Source organism: Siniperca chuatsi, linkage group LG9 (genome assembly GCF_020085105.1).
Source record: "Siniperca chuatsi isolate FFG_IHB_CAS linkage group LG9, ASM2008510v1, whole genome shotgun sequence".
Lineage (NCBI taxonomy): Eukaryota > Metazoa > Chordata > Actinopteri > Centrarchiformes > Sinipercidae > Siniperca > Siniperca chuatsi.
This window is the reverse complement of record NC_058050.1, coordinates 6,313,775-6,330,541: the sequence shown is the minus strand read 5'-3', so window position 1 is coordinate 6,330,541 and position 16,767 is coordinate 6,313,775. Positions and strand designations below refer to the sequence as shown.

At 38.6% G+C, this 16,767-nt stretch overlaps 1 protein-coding gene across 1 annotated transcript in view; it reads right to left on the bottom strand.

Annotated features, from left to right (window-relative positions):
* Positions 1–16,767, bottom strand: part of syngap1b (synaptic Ras GTPase activating protein 1b) — a 137,765-nt gene that overhangs the window by 38,358 nt on the left and 82,640 nt on the right. Inside the window, 2 exon segments of the mRNA XM_044207783.1 lie at positions 2,854–2,975; positions 7,367–7,845. Coding sequence (XP_044063718.1) covers positions 2,854–2,975; positions 7,367–7,845 — 601 coding nt within the window.

Below are 16,767 nucleotides of genomic sequence, written 5' to 3'. Positions count from 1 at the left end.
ACACCAAAAATGTGGATAATTGATCATCATTTCAGTCATTTATCAAGAACAAATACCATAACATTTGCAACTTCTGCAAATGGAATGTCGTCAGGGTTAGGACAAAAAAGCAATATGAAGACATCATCTCTGGCTATGGGAAATTATGACAGGCCTTTTTCACTATTTTGTGACATTTTATAGGCTAAGCAATTAATCTATTAATTGAAAAAGTATTCAACAGATGAATCGATGATGAAAATATACAGAAACTTACACTTTGCAGGACAGAAACTGCTCTAACTTGCATTTAGGTCATTACAGGACACTGAAACTCACTGAAAAACAGGCTAGATAGACAGTATATTTATGTAAGAGAGGATGTATATGACAGGGCGACCTACAGTATTAAGGGAAGGAAACTCTGAGACCCATTGGGCATTTGTATGAACAATAAGTTAAAAGTAATTATTAAAAAAACATGTGCAAAATTATATATCATTGTTTTAGAGCCTGTTTGGGAGCTCAGAGGCACATTTATGGCTGCATGGATTTCAGTCCATGCTGAAAAAGGGTATGTGTGCTCAACAAACCCTCTCCGGATAAATAAAGACTATAAAAACCCAGAATAATAATAAACAAAGCTGCAGATGTCCTCCGACATCCCTGACAGAAAACATCCAGAGTAAATGAGGAGCGGCGAAAATGGCAAACAACCTCGACTTCACAAGGCTCTTGACTTTTTTGCCCGTTCTGTGTCTCCTCAGACCAGTCGGGGATAACAGACATCCACGACCTTCCCAAATGAATAAATCATGTGGAAACACACCTTGGCAGACACCTGGTTCAGAAGAGGTTTTAGCGCTCTCCTGAGTGCACTTTTGCCCTGTGTTTAGATGATCAAGATGACCTTGTTCACATTTAAAGTTTGAGTTTGTCTTGGCTGTAGCTGTCCAGTGGGAGCTTATAGATCAAGTGAATGGACAAAATTTAAAGCTTAGAACTATTAGTCGATTAACTGACTTGTCGATCAACAGAAAATGAACTGCTGACTTGACAATCTATTAATCGTTAAAGTAATTTTTCTCTTGTTCCAGCTTCTCAATTGTGATGATTTGCTTTCCTTCATCTTGTGTGACAGTGACCTGAATATCTTTGGGTTTTGGACTGTTGGTTGGACGAAACAAGCGATTTTGAAGATGTCACGTTGGGCTTCAGGGAATTCTGATTGTGAAAATTGTGATTTTTCAGTATTTTACTTTAACATTTAATAATGAAAATGGTCGTTAGTTGCAGCTCCACACAAAATAATGAGGACAACTCCTTTTCCTATGAAGTGCTGTTTACTAAATTTAGGTAAAAAACATCCTCCCTCATTTATTTCTCTTATAACATCTCTACCATTCATCAAGGTGGAGCTGTAGATAAAAAGAAGATAAGGAGGAAAACCTTTTGTTTTTGTACAAAAGAGGATAAAAGTTCATAAAAATTTTAAATAACACACAAGGCTGATATCACACTTACAATTTAATTTGTCCTAATTGCTAAACAGCTAGACAACATTACTTGAAAAGTAGAAACTTCAAATTCCATAAAGTGTATTCTTTCATTTATTCTCTTTTTCTTCTTCAAAATTAAAACTTTCCTATACAAACTTCTGCCAAACCAAAATTCGGCACTCTGAGGAAATTTGCCGTGCACCTCTTGCCTGAAGGATGCCAGTGCTGCTACTATGTACATGATACAGAGGTGGTATAATTAAGCAAATCTCCCACTGACTCATTATGGTCTGTACAGCCACCATATGGCTGCTGTCTGCTGGTTGCCATGGAGAGAGGGGGGAGTTTTTTCATTGCCCTGACAGAGAAACAGCGATGGTGCTGAGTGGTTTATTGTAAGTGACACTGCAGTGGAATATGAGAGTGTAAAATAAACAATTCTTAACAAGATGAAGATGATAGATGAAGATAGGGATAGACAGAGATAGATTAAGACAGATAGATAGAAATATATAAAAATAGATAGAGATAGAAAGAGACACAGACAGGCCGTGTCCCATCTTGCACTGGGCGAAGGGTGGTGTACCTGGACAAGTCGCCAGTCTATCACAGGGATCCATGATACAATAGTATAAAATGCTATATCCATGCGTTTTTAGGTCAAAATGTAACACTCCCAACTTCCTGGAAAACAGCACATTTTCATGTACCAGTAAACACACTATTCTATTTCTAACCATACACTGTGTCTCTGCTCCTAACACAATAATATCATAACACATTTCTGAGCAGCCTTCCTCTCCACATCACTCGTCTAATAAAACCTGCACTTTTTCCTAACTGAAAGGGATTCTGAATTGGTTTCCACTTTTGAATGACCCCTAACTGTGTTATGCCCAATCCCAACATCAGTGGTGAAAAGTAACTAAGTACATTTACTCTGTAAGTACAGTACTTAGTATGATTTTGAGGTATGTTACTTTCTACTTCTACTCCACTACATTTCAAAGGGAACTATTGTACTTTTTACTCCACTAGATTGAGACTGCAGGACTTTTACTTGTAATAGAGTATTTATACATTGTTGTATTGATACTTTTCCTTAAGTAAAATACTTAAGTAAGAGTACTTCTTCCACCACTGCCAAATATCGTGTTTTACTGTAATGAGAAAGATGCTTTATATTGTATAAGTACATTGAAAAGTAAATAGTTTGTGATGCCATAACATTTACACAAACGGGCTGTGAGAAACAGACAAAAACAGATTTCATACATTAAAGCAACTACAGAGTTTGCAGATTAACACAGCCAAACACAGCAGATTAATACACATATGAATGCTTGAAATCACTCTCACACACTCACTAACTGACCTGTCTTGGTCGGCACTGCGGAAGCGGGGGAGGATCATGTGGCGGAAACTGCTGGTTCGGTCCAGTTTGGGCTGACTCTTAGCCCTCTTGATCGAGCCCTTCAACCTTCTACTGAGGAAACTCTGGAGAAGGTGGAGTAGGAGAGCAACAACAGGGGCAAACAGATGGAAGAGGAGAGGGAGGACGTGCATGACGCGAAGTTACAGAGAAGAAGTGGTCGACGTGAGTTGGAAAAGATGGGTTGAGTGGTGAAGAGAGGATACAAGAGACAGGAATGGTTTAAAGAGAAAGATTGACATGTATAAAGTGTGATTGTGAAATAAAGACAGATGATTCCCATGGAGTCGGTGTGGTTTGTGTCAGACCAAAATCAGATGGAGACACACACAAATGAAACACACGATGAGTGATGGGGGAGAGCACAAGGCAAATTTATTATCAACAAGAAATCATACACCCATGCAATTCCACTTGCCACAGAGAACTGCAGTGTTCTAACAGATCCTGTGGTGGGCAGTGGTTCCCAAACTTTAGACCACAGCACCTCTTCAAAGCAAAGTTTCTTTCATGGTGCTACAAGCCACCTAATCCCTAATATAACATGCATATATGTACACAGATGCTTATTTTAGGTTTAATATTATTATATTATATTAATATTAAGTTAAATAACATAGGCAGCATTTCTTTGAGCCCTGTTTACCATGTCAAATATTTCCATTGCTTGCTCTGATGGTCACAATTTTATTTTACTGCTGAGCTCCCGAAAAACTCCCAAGCTGGAAAGTGTGTTGTGTTACTATGACAACCGGCAACCGTGAGTTGTCATGTCAGGGCTGCAGCATAACTGCATATTAAACAGTTTTCAATACGGTGACGTTGATATTTATTGTTTTTTTAATGTGGCGAAACGTTATTAAAAATGCACAATAAGAACAATGATATGATAAATCTTGCGGCACCCTTGACCTGTGTGTTCAAGGCACCCCACCCCCCACTTCAGGAACCACTGATCTAGAAGGCTGTAGGTCTGTTGTACAAAAAAAAACTTAATATGATTTCATTTTGATGGTTTCTGTCTGATAAAACTTTTAAGGATGCAGCATATTTCTCAAAATCTTTGATAAAATTATATGATATTTAATAGCGTGCTGTCATGCTAATTTGAGCACGTTCTAAATGTCAGATTGCTTGGTCGAAACTACTTGTTGTATAATATTTATCTTGACAGTGTCAGATATATGATATTAGAAAAAGTGTACATCAAGTGTGGGTTAAGTGTACTGTGTGTTGGTATTTTTTTCCACACACTTGTCTACTTCCTGGCGGTGTGTGAACACAGACTAAGTGCTCAGGACCAAAAGTGTGGGTAATGGGACAGACCCTTGCTTTGCAGGACCACCCCGCTTACAACAAACCAGACTGGAGAGACTTGAACCATGACTTTAACCGTGATCAGTTCTTACAACAGTGCCCTGCAAACTGAACGTCTGATTGTGTTACACATACAAAAAATAATTAATTCTTTGACAGCAAGTGAGACAATTACAAAAAGGTAGGATAATTTCACTTGTTCACTTGTTAAAAGAAATATATGTTACTTTTGGTCAAGATCAGTAACTAATATTTCAATATAATGTGTCACTTCTTTGAAAATATCTAGGAAAATAGTTACATTAAAAATTTGTGGCATTTCCCACAAAATGAGCCCACTAATAGCATTTTAAAATCTAAACAATGACATTGTTACATTTGTAGACCATAAATGTCAATCACTGTTTTTTCTTTCTTATGTACCACTGTGCCTTAAAGAAGCTTCACCCATTCAGCTTTCAGGTGCATCCTTAAGTCTCACAGTGATATCGTTTATATACCTACAGCATAACAGCATTATTCAGTGGGAGAATGACTGGAGGGAAATGACACCTCGTCATCTTGCATGAGTCAAATGGCTTTGAAGCCTGTCTTGAGGATATGACTAAAGACTTGGCTCCATCTGTTGGTTCGCAGCTAATAGCCTGCATGACTAAATCTGATTTGATTAGCCGCTCCGTCTGACACTTCAGGTCTCAGAAAGTAAAAGTATTCAATACAGAGAGAGAGTGAAAAGCCTGAATCACAATGAACCACAGTAAAGTGGGGTAATAGTGAGAAGGGGGGAACATCAACTTCATCTTCAGTGGGTTCATTTCAGGTTAAAGGAGAACATTAGTGCCACTTTGTGTTTCAGCCCATTTGCTACTGTCCACATTTAGTAGCCGTATGTAATTAGATATTAATTTTTAAAACACTAATTGTCAAACATGGAATGAAATGAACTGCTGTCTGGGCTAATTACTGGGTGATCAATACCAGTGGTGGGATGTAACAAAATACATTTATTCGGGTACTTGTGCTTTACCTGAGTATTTATACTTCTACCCTACTACAGTTGTTTAATTTTTCAGGAATTCTTCACTTTTTTCTTACATTTTATAGACAAAACAATTAATCGATTAATCAGGAAAATAATCGTTAGTTCCAGCCCTATAATACAGTGTATAATAGTGTAACACCCACAAGGGCAATTTTCCAGCATTATGAGTACAGTTACTTTTGATAATTGAAGTAGATTTTGCCAATAATATGCTACTTTTACTTAAGTGACATTTTCAACGGAGGCCTTTCCCTTGTAATGGAGTATTTTTATATTGCAGTACTGCTACGTTTACCCCCCATTCCCTGTCTGCCCAGAGGTAGGTATATGCAGGTACCACTACACCTCTGTGTAAGGCGATATGTTTTTTAGAGATGATTTCTTAGCCAAGATTTCTATTTATTACTGTACATGTCAGATGATTTACAGTAAGCAAAATGTAGGATAGTCACAAAGGCTGTCTGTGACTTTTGAAAAGTTTTTTCTGCATCTTAAGTTCACACTGTGACACTCCTCTCGCCCTTCAGGCTTGCTCCAATCCAATCAGAGAACCTGAAATATTGATATGAAAACACTCATCTAAGTCGCTATTAAATAATGATGAAACACAAAAACTTTGACCAAGCCAAATTGAGGCTTCACATTTACTTTAATGGATTATCTGGATTCTGTAATTCTGGGTAGCAAATAGTTTCCTGTGAAGGGAGGAAAACAAGTCCTGCTATTTCCAGCTATAGTGACAGTGTGCGAACACCAGCAGAAATAATGGAAGGGAGATGGGCAACATAGACCACTGGCACAAACTTAATAAGACACCAAACTATCCTTTAAGCCCTTTTATGTGCATGTTTGATACCTTGTGACTGAGTTTCTGTTGCCATGAATAAAACAATAAACAGATTATTTCTGTCCACAGGCAGAATGTGTTTTGCTGCCAGCTCTTTCCTCCCTATTTGGCCAAAGTTGTCTCTAGTATAAAAAAGACATGATGATCCCATTGACAGCATATTTCTTTTATATTGCCTCTCTTTTGTTGACATTAACCAATCACACCAGGTGTTTTGCGTGTTTTAACTCATTTACTACAAGTCACACTTTCTTTACACCCCAGTTAACCATTTGTAAATCATGATGCTGTTTTACAAACAACGAACATGTTTTTCCTGACATTCCAGCCATCCATTTCTGAATAAGATGAAACTCTATTAGCACACTTTGAAACTTGATTGAGTTGTGTATTTCATCACAGTGAACATCAAGTATGCATTTACTTTTGTTTCTTTCTTACAATATATAATAATTACAACAATAATAATAAAAAGCGTTATTTATATACCCCTTTTCAAAACAAAATTAGTGTGTTGCAATAAAAACAGAGCACAATATAAAAATGCAAAAAGTTTAAAAATAAATTAAAATAATATGATAATAAATAATAAACAATTCACAGAAAAGCAATTTTTAAAAAGTGGGTTTTTAGCATAGTAATATATTATAAAGGACGACATTATTCATTTTGGCCTGTTATTGAATTTTTTCTCTATCATTTTGTGTTTGATTGTATGTTTCTTTTTTCCCCACTCACTTGTTTCGTCTTGTCTGCTTACACTTGATTGAATTTAAGAGTTTTTTGTACATATTCATGAAGTTATATTATGTCCTAAATAAAGAGGTTTAATTCTGTAAACAAACACATTAACAAAATGCAGTGCAGCATTTTAAATCAATCTGCACTTAAATTGCACACAATGATGAAGTAACTTTGACAAACATTAATGCAAATTACACAACTCAAGTACGTTTCAAGAGTCTGCTAATTGATTTTCATACCATTGGGAAATGAATGGAGACCAATGGCTGCCTGGAAGTCTGTTTGTATTAAAGGAGATAAAACTTGCAAACACACTGCTATGGCCCTTTAAGATGTACTGTTCTAATAATTCTGTGAATATAAGTTAACACAACCAGAGATCTTTTCATGATTCGATTCTAAATGCTGTAGGCCCTTAACCCCTTTCTGACCCAGTTATCTGAAGATTTAAACATACATGTAATCGTAGCCAGTGTATCTGCTTCGGCAATGCTTCTGTCACATACCTCAACAGGGGGCAGTGCTGCAATAAACGTTCCTCCTGCCACTGGACTCGAACCGGCAGCACCCCAGTCTCCACCCCAGTACAAGAAGGGGGGGGAGGAAGAGGAGGCGGCAGGCGAGTGGGGCAGGGTGAAGGACAGGGAGGGCGAGAGGGGCAGCGAGCGGGGCAAAGGGGGCGTGCCGGGCCCTTTCTTTTGCTGCTGACGCTGCTGCTGCTGGCACAAGGCGAGGGAGGGGGAGACAGCTAGGGAGAGGGGGAAAGGGTGAGGCGGGGTGCCGCTGGCCCGGCGACCACAGGTGTGCGGTGGGCCCAGGGCGGGAGGAGAGAGGAGGGACAGCGAGAGGGACGGAGGCAGCGAGCGAGGCCGGGAACAGGGAGGGTTACTCACGGATTGTCGGAAGGGTTGAAGGGGGGCAGTGGGAGGGACCTCCATGCTGGGCTGCTTCCCGGTGGCTATGCTCTTCCGCCGAGCGCGATGATCTAAGTGACAGAGAAAGAGAAGAGGTCAACAGGTAGGACATAAAACACATCAGCCAAAGGGAAACATCAGAGGTAAAAAAAGGACAAAAATTGCGGCACAGGGACACAGATAGAGCGTGAGGATGTGGAGAGAGGAAGACAGGGCCATTGCGGAAATAAACAGCTATGGGAGAGCTGTTATTGACAGTCTGCCTGAAGGAATGAAAGAGGGCAGGAAAGAATATGAGAGCTAGATGGAGGTCAAAGGTGAGCGAGGCAGAAATAAAACCATGCTGTGTCACACCCATCCACCAGCACTGCTGCTGCTTCTACTGCTACACACACATAAACTCAAATACACCTTCATCTGTGGAGGGGAGAAGGTTGACGAAGTGGGCGAGAGGCTATTGGAGAGATAGATTTTCTGTCTGGTCATCAGATGAGGCGAATGTTAACAGTGTGCATGTTTAGGGGAGGGACCGGGAGATACGTGGATAGAGGAGCAAGCATTAAACAAATAAAGCAATTATTGACTTCCGTCAGCGAGTCGGTGCCTAATGCACTGAATTAGTCAGTAAGGGAATAAGCTCCTGTCCTACATTTGATGGATGATGGAGAGAGTGTAAATGTACAGTTAGACAACACATGAAACAAAACACAGGAGGCCTGGTTGACCTGGCTGGCCTGTTTACCCACAAATTACATAAAAAACCTGAGTGAATGTTGAATGCTGTTGGCCAGTATGTCTTCTACTTCCCCGTCCCTGTTGTCCTTCTACCAAATGTCTGTCTCTGCACCAGTAACCTCAAGGCAAATTCCTTTACATGCACTATATAATGAAAGTGACTTTTGGGACAGCCACAAAGGGCCTTCGTATTTCACAAAATAGCAAGAGAAATGACTTTTCGTTTAATATGAAATTGTGCCACACTTGTGGCTGAGTCAGGCACACTAAGGTGTGCCTTTAGATGCAGGCTTAAAACCCAAATGATTCTCCACTGCCTTTAAAAGTTGATGTGTATATTGTTTGTTTGTTGCTATTAGTTCCTTTCATGTGAAGCACTTTGAAATAGTTTTCCTAAGTTCATTTTTTACATTTTTTGTGTTTTTTTAATGTATATACCGTAAGTTGTCTTTAATTCTTCAGTTTTGAGGTCTCTTAAAATTATTTCTTGTATGTGGAGCACTTTAAAACTGTGTCAATGTTGTGGCAGTTGTGCTATATAAAAATCATTTGCTATAGAAATAAAAATAAAATGTAAAAAATGGTCACACACAAAAAAAGAAGCAAAGTTATCATCATTTCTGTACTGATGCCTCCAAGACAAATTCTTAAGTATAACTTTGTTGGTATATATTTATATTGTGTCTATTTTGGCTTTTTTAAAGATTTTTTTGAGCATTTTGCCTTTATTTAAAAGTGACAATAGAGATATAGACAGGAAATGCGGAGAGAAAGAGAGAGAGAGAGCGCGATAGGGCATGCAACACAAGGTCCTTGGGCGGAATCCAACCAGAGACGCTGCGGTTACGTGGTCTTACCCATTAGGCTACCAGATGTCCATACTGGCTTTTTTAAACCAAATATCAAATATCCACCAGTTAGTATCGTCCACTGCGACACACGATGATAGGAAACAAATCTTTTTCACACATTTCTCAATAATATTTTTTAAATTGTTCCTCACTGTAATAGCAGTATGCCACTGAATGGGAGCAGGAATGGGATGTTGGGTTCGGAGGGCTTTAAAACTGAAATAATAGTATGGGTTTGAGCAGGGAGGTTTCATATCACACATTGGTCTAAATTTTTCTGCTGCTTTTCTATCACTTTTCTATCCAAACACAAAGTGCAGCTGACAGGAATGTCATTTGTTTTGAAGGTATTTGGTGTGTGATTGCAATTCATCCTGAGGGGAATATGAATGTCTGTACCAAATGTCATGGCGATACATCCATTAGGGGTTGAGACATTTCACTTAAAACCACAAATATGAAACTCACGGTGGTGCTAGAGGAAAATTCAGTCTTTAGGATTCATTGTCTGGTAACCATGGTCCTCTGCACAAACCATTGTGCCAATCCATCTGATAGATTTCCCTGGGTAAGTGAACATTTTGACCTGCTGGTGGAGCTACATAAAAAGTAGGAGGGACACCAAAGTCATTGGGATTCATCCTCTGGGGACCATGAAATTTCACGGCAACCCATCTAATTAGTTGTTGAGATTTTTCAGACAGACTGACATTGCCATCCCTACAGCCATGCAGCTAGCATGCAGAGAAAAGGACTACAAACACGGTTCTAGCTTTTGACTGGACTTCCTCATGCACAGTGAATTAATTTAAAATTATAAGAAGTCAACAGCATGTTGCACATTTCCACTAGATGTAGACCAAACAATCCATTATCTAATAAAGCCAGGGTGACCACCTATGTAGAAGCCCTACTTAGATAATCATTTTTATTGTCTCCAAACTACAGCAGGACAATATCAAAGCCTACTTCCTGACATCTCAGCACATTTTGTTCTTTCCCTGTTTTCTTTTCATGTCTTCATTTCCTTCTTTTTTCCCCTTTTTCGCTGCACAGCCCTATCAAACAAAAATCTACAGCATGATAACCCTCATGCAAAATATTAGTTGGTTACATTTGTTCATTTGTTCTAATTTCTTGACTGTTTTTCCAGCATTGCAGCCTATCCCACCCTGACTCTTTATGGTGATCATATTGTCTGTCTCTGCTTCTTCCTTTGCTCTCTCCCTCTCTCAGCCTCTTCTGTCACACAGTCACACTAATACTCAGACACACACACACAGACACACACCTCTTCTCTCCCACGCAGCTATTTTACATAATTCAAATAGTGCATTTATTCCTCTACCTCTCTTCAGCCCCTGATCTCTCTTTCTCTCATTTTCTTTCTCCTCCTTGCACCCTCTTCTTGTTTTCATACCGTCCTTTCATTCCCTCCCCTTCAGATATGTGTGGCATCTAGGACCCTCCATTTTCTCCATATTCCCTTTATCTGTATTCCTCTTTTATCCTCATGCCCCTCTCCTTTCACTCTTTCATTTACCTGTCCAAATGGCAATCTTTTCACCACAAGCCTGCCCGTCTTTCTGTCTGCAATCCTAACATTTTCTCCAGCACACACAAGGAGGGAAAAAGATGACCACAAAGGTGTTTGTCACCCAGCTGAGACATCAAACTATGCCAGTGTCTCTTTGCCCACAGCTTCAAAACTACTGAATCAAACTCTGTAGGCTGGATGACTGACTGGTGGAGAAGTCTTCTAAATTAAATCTGAGAGAGCAGGGATCTTACATGAAAAGGTTACTGACAAATCACAGGAGAGGGGGGAAATTCAACATCTAGCTCAATTAAAAAGGTGCCAAGAGTAATATTGACAGTTGATTGTAATTATATGAAAAGGTAATTTTGATGTCTTCAAAATTGCATTTTATAATAGAGTTACATAACGGCAAACTTTTGCATTTGTAAAAACTAAAGCCTACCCTTATAGGAAGATTGACACAAAATAAAAGAAAATTATACTGTTTGGTACCTGGTACATTTTCAAGAATTTTAAGTTACTGATTGGCTAAACTGTTCCAGGAACTGATCTTCTTTAGTTTAGAGGTATTGAATGAGTTTCAGTTCATGAACTTTGGAAGCTTTCTTTAAATATTCTTCATTCATTTTGCGTGGCTGCCATCACCCATTCACAGTAGAACTCGCAGTTTCTTAGGTGCTTGTTACTCTGCAAGAAGTGTTAATTAACAGTAATTATCCTGGGTGATGCCCTGTACGGCTGGAGGTTATGCCATCATTATGTATGCATCATAACGGTAGCCATCTCAATTAAAAGGCCTCAGAACAGTGATATCAAGATCCACTTCAGAATATATTGTTTGCCAAACGAATTAGTTTCTCCTGAAGGAGCAGAATGTGCCAAGACGATAATGGTGGTTTAGGACTCCACTGGCATCGGTCTTACAGTAAAAAAAACTATAGTTTGGGCCGTTTCTGTGGGTTTAGCTATAGACAGTGAGATCAGAAAAACAAGCAGTCTGTGAGTGTGTGTACTATCCTAACCCTTGGGGTGATGAAAAAAAACAAACAAAAAAAAAACACTTGGTACTTTTGGTGCCAATTTGGAGTCATAAGATTCAGAGAGAGCACATGTTTTATTACATCCTCCAATGGAGGGCTTCATTGGGACGGGAGTCTGTTTTCTGTTGGAAATCAACCAAGTCTTTGTCTACTTTAGGTAGTTGCAGCTGTTGTTGCTTTCCCCCAAAAGTACAGAAAGTGTGTACAATGAAAAACCTACTTTTCTATGTTGGAAAGTCTGTTGTGATTTGACAACCCACTGGGACTGCCCCACTAGGACTGTTGATGATTCGAATCATCAGTCGAAAAACCCCCGAGTCGAGTCTCATTTTGTCAGTCAAATCATTGCACTTTTTTTTTGCTGCCTCACTGTGATTGAAACGGAGGGCAGCGTGACTCGTTTCTTTACGCTCTGGTGCTGAATTCTAGCAAAATCAGTTAAAACCAGGTGCTAGCTCCACTTCCTCTACTGCCGTCCATTGTGATTGAATGTTTGGCTGACAGCCTGTCAGGAGCAACGCTGGAGAGATGCTCCATGGTGTACTACAACCAGAATGTACACTTTTTATTTCTTTGAGTGTGTGGAAATCTGATGTTCTCACGTCATAGATGATGATCAAAGGACACTAAAACGTGAGTCTTGTATGTAAAAAAATTGTTCACACCAAAGATGTTTTAACAGTTTAGTGTGGGGTTGCTGCTCTGCAGGTGCACTGGACTGTAGCGTTACTGGGCAGCCCTGCATAAAATATTTCTCATAATCATAGAAAAACATCAGTGATAATGTTGAGTATTTATAAAAACAAAGAAAAAGCAACAAGCACAGGGCAAAATATTCAGCCAAAATGGTGACTCAGAGTTGATTTGGAAAATTCTGATTCATGTACAGCCCTACTAACCACAACATTTTTGTAAATGAGAAAGTTAAAAGAGAAAAACCAAATAATTTCAATGAGACATAAGGCCATATAGAGGATATACAGGCTGTTATGCTGTGATAAACAGATGGACAAATTAATCTGATGGTTTTATGGAAAACAAAGTTACGGTATGTTTTTAAATTATCAAGTGATCTGTACACAGCACTATGATGATTGCTATTCACAAGTGATAAACTGTCTTACTAATCATTATGGTTATACAGATCCACTTGCAGCACTTTGTGTTCACATTATATTTCATTCAGAAATTGCTGAGCAAGAATCCCCTGCGCCATGTAAGCATTTACTTTCTTAATCTCCAAAGAGACTCTGAAGCAATGTTGGGATTTAAATACAGTTTGACCTCCAAAACATGATATCTCTAGACTTTCCCAGTGAGAACACACTGTCTGCTTTTATTTGGATTCTTCTGTGTTTACCCACACATGGGGTAGAGATCTGAACGGGGGAATACTAATCCTTTCTCTTGTAATTTATAGGATTGGCCACTGAGGGCAGATTATTGCTGATTTACAGTATACAGTATATAAATCATGACTATATGATGATTTAAAAGACACATAGGTCTGCAACACAATGCCTTACTGAGAGCACAATATTCTCTTCTGTGCTATGCACAGCTGCAGTGGTAGCCAGTACACAAGGTTAAATGCTCCTTCATGCATTTAACCTTCCTGCACTAACACTGCTGGCAATTATTTGCATAATGTAAACATCCAATAAAAACATACATGTTTGACTGCAAAGCTGCTGTAACAAGCAGCAGTGACTCCATCTGTAGCTATGCTTGTCAGTTACAATTAACTAACTATAAAATAATCTGTTTAAGTACATTAATTATTGATTGGTTTATTTAATAGGGAAAGTGTACATTATTAAATATTGCTGTAAATGCATCAGAATAGGGCCAAAAGGCCATTTTTCATCTGTAGTCCCTGGACAGATGTGATATACATTAGTTACTCAACTTTAGAATACAAGATAAAAATGAAAGCAGTTATTGAAATAGTTTATACACAGGCAGAGCAGATATGCATAAATATAATTTAATATGATATCTTATTAAGATTATTAAAACTATCAAATTGCAAAATTATCTATTTATCTGTAAACGCAGTTCATGCGAAATCTCGAAAATATAAAGGATTAATCGGCTGATAAAGACCGTGAGATATGGTTGAAAGCTATCGTCCAATATCGTCCAAGATCTCGTCCAATAACTTTTGCTCCTTACTAAACTGATATCCTATTGGTTTACATTTGTGATTGTTTTCCCCCTGCATTTTGTCCCAAACAAACATATTGCTTCGACAGGAAAAACATCAAATTAAGGTAAAATTTATCTTCATAAGATAGAACTTTAAAGAAACATGATGCTATCAAAAAACATTTTACTGCAATATTAAGTTAGTAGCTAAGCAACCCAGACCCCCAATCCATCTGTAGCTGGAGGGTGACAGTCCAGAAACCTGAGACAGATCTGTAATTTATTCCAATCAGAATGCACCTTTACACTATAAACAAATATTCAACTGCCTTAGTAGTCAATCTTTATTTTCTGCTTATATTCAAGCTCCTGTTTCTTTCAGCCTGACCTACATACCAAGTATTCATGTCAATGTCCTTCTACTGTATGTACATGTATATATGTGCTGTACGCACAAACATTAACATGCTTTTAACCACAACAGGTGGATTGGCTACCAACACTGGACACATCACCCTTTTTCATGTTGAATTATCTCTGATGGTTACACCGGCTGACATTTTCTCTTCTCCAACTATAAGATACTTCAGAAAGAAAATGGCTTCAATTACAACAACATCATTAAGGGTTTTGCTGTAGGCTACATCCAACAAGGTCAAAGAATCTGGGAACTGGTAATTAAGTTACCTCCTGTTTAAATTTTAAAGAATATTGTCACTTTTTGCCCTTATGAGATAGTTGGAAAAAAGCTTGCAGAAAGCCTCTGGAAAATATTTTAATAAAGCAGTTACATGGGTTTGGATACCTCCTATATTTTTAACATGCACCTGGATTTACTCCACATGCTGCATTATCTATTATTTGGTAAGAGTAGGCTCAGAGAGCAGATTCCTCATTTTGGAAAATGGTGCTCTTCAACTTGAATACAGACCAAAATTCACTCCTCAAACATAATACACCGTACCGGCTCCTTTTTACACTTAACATGCACAGAGTGGAGAAATGTGGGCAGAAGCGTGTGCAAAGACTCATTCAGAATCAGTGTATAAATTATCTGATCCACAGTCTTTATGGAAGGATGTGAGATGGGTGGAGTTAGCAGGGGTATTGTACAGAGAGAAATTGAAACCAAAAGAAATGGCATGGTCATTGTCTTTTTTGGCCTTTTTTAACACCTGGATTCTCACTTTAATGGCTGACTAAATTAATCGAAGCCATTAAGCATTCCTTTTATTAAAGTGTTAACAAAAGCATCGGTATGGAATGAAAAAAAGTCTGCATAGGTCCATTTAAATCTATTTCTCACTCACTCTCTTTTTGATCCCAACCCAGGCTCTGTGTTTCGTTGCCATGGCAACATTTTTTTTTTCCTTTAGTATCTTACATTTTAGTTTCAAACGTACTATACAACAAAGCACTGAATAGAGAAGGTGCTCCGGTATTTGTGCACACATTGGGCTATTGTACTGTACAGTATATACTACATTGCACATGCTATAGCCACGCATCCATATATACACACGCACAAACCCACACACTGAGCAAAGGACTGTGTTAAGAGGCCACAAAGACACTTGATAGGTCACAGTAAATCATTTAAAAGCTTCATTAGTCTTGGGATCACTGCTGATGACTGACATAATGTCCTAACGGAAAGTGTGAAGACATCTGTTTTGATTAGCTTACTGTACCTATTTTAAAATGCAATTATGTAACTAGTGTTTAGAAATGATAGTTGGCTTGAAAAGCAGACTTGAAAAACGCAACCTGGTCGAGGCATTATCATGTCATGCAAGGTAGTGATTTAGTCTGGCTGGGGTCATGCAGTATGGTACACATGCTTGTCTCTTTTATTTAGCTGCTTAATAAATCACCCATGTGCTGAAACAACATTGTTCAAATTGCAAATGTTTACTATCACTGTGTTGAAATGTTACTCTGGCTTTTGGAAAGATGGCCAGGTGCATACAAATTAAGAACTGAATCCATGATGAAAACAAGAAAAAAAAAGGTGTCTCGCCAAATCTTGTGGAATGAACCACAAGTGAGACTCAATTTCCACCTGGTATTAACATTTGATGTGTATCTAGATGATGGTTGTGTTCAAAATAACTCCCTTTTTACTATATAGTGTACAATATTTATTGTCCCACATTTTATTTGAGTGTTCACGCTCTGAGCGTGAAATATGTATATCCCCTATATAGTACAATCAAAAATTTCCACAATGGAACAAAAAAAGTAGTGTCCATGGCATGTACACCTTTCTGATAACAATCCCACAATGCAATGTGTCCCATTTTAGAGATGTGAAAATTAGTCGTACGACACTACAGCTGTTAGTGATGATGCAAAAAGGTGGTGATTCACAAGTGTTCAAAATGTCTGTTTAGGGCTCACTACAGAGTAAACTATTGAGTGTCTATTACATTGGGAGTAGTGAACAAGTGAACGAGGGAGTGATTTCGGACACAGCTAATGATATCTGATCATGGGCCTGGTATTATTAGGGGTTCTTGTCATCTTGATTCTGGACACATTGTTATTGGCTCTCGATATGCAAATTAGAAAGGTAAAGCTGGCTTACTGGTCAACAAACATGGTGCCTCCCAGGTCAAGGGAAGGAGTGTGGTCTGTAGCATTTTGCTTGAGATAGCAGGAAGAGGCGCAGTTAGGTGA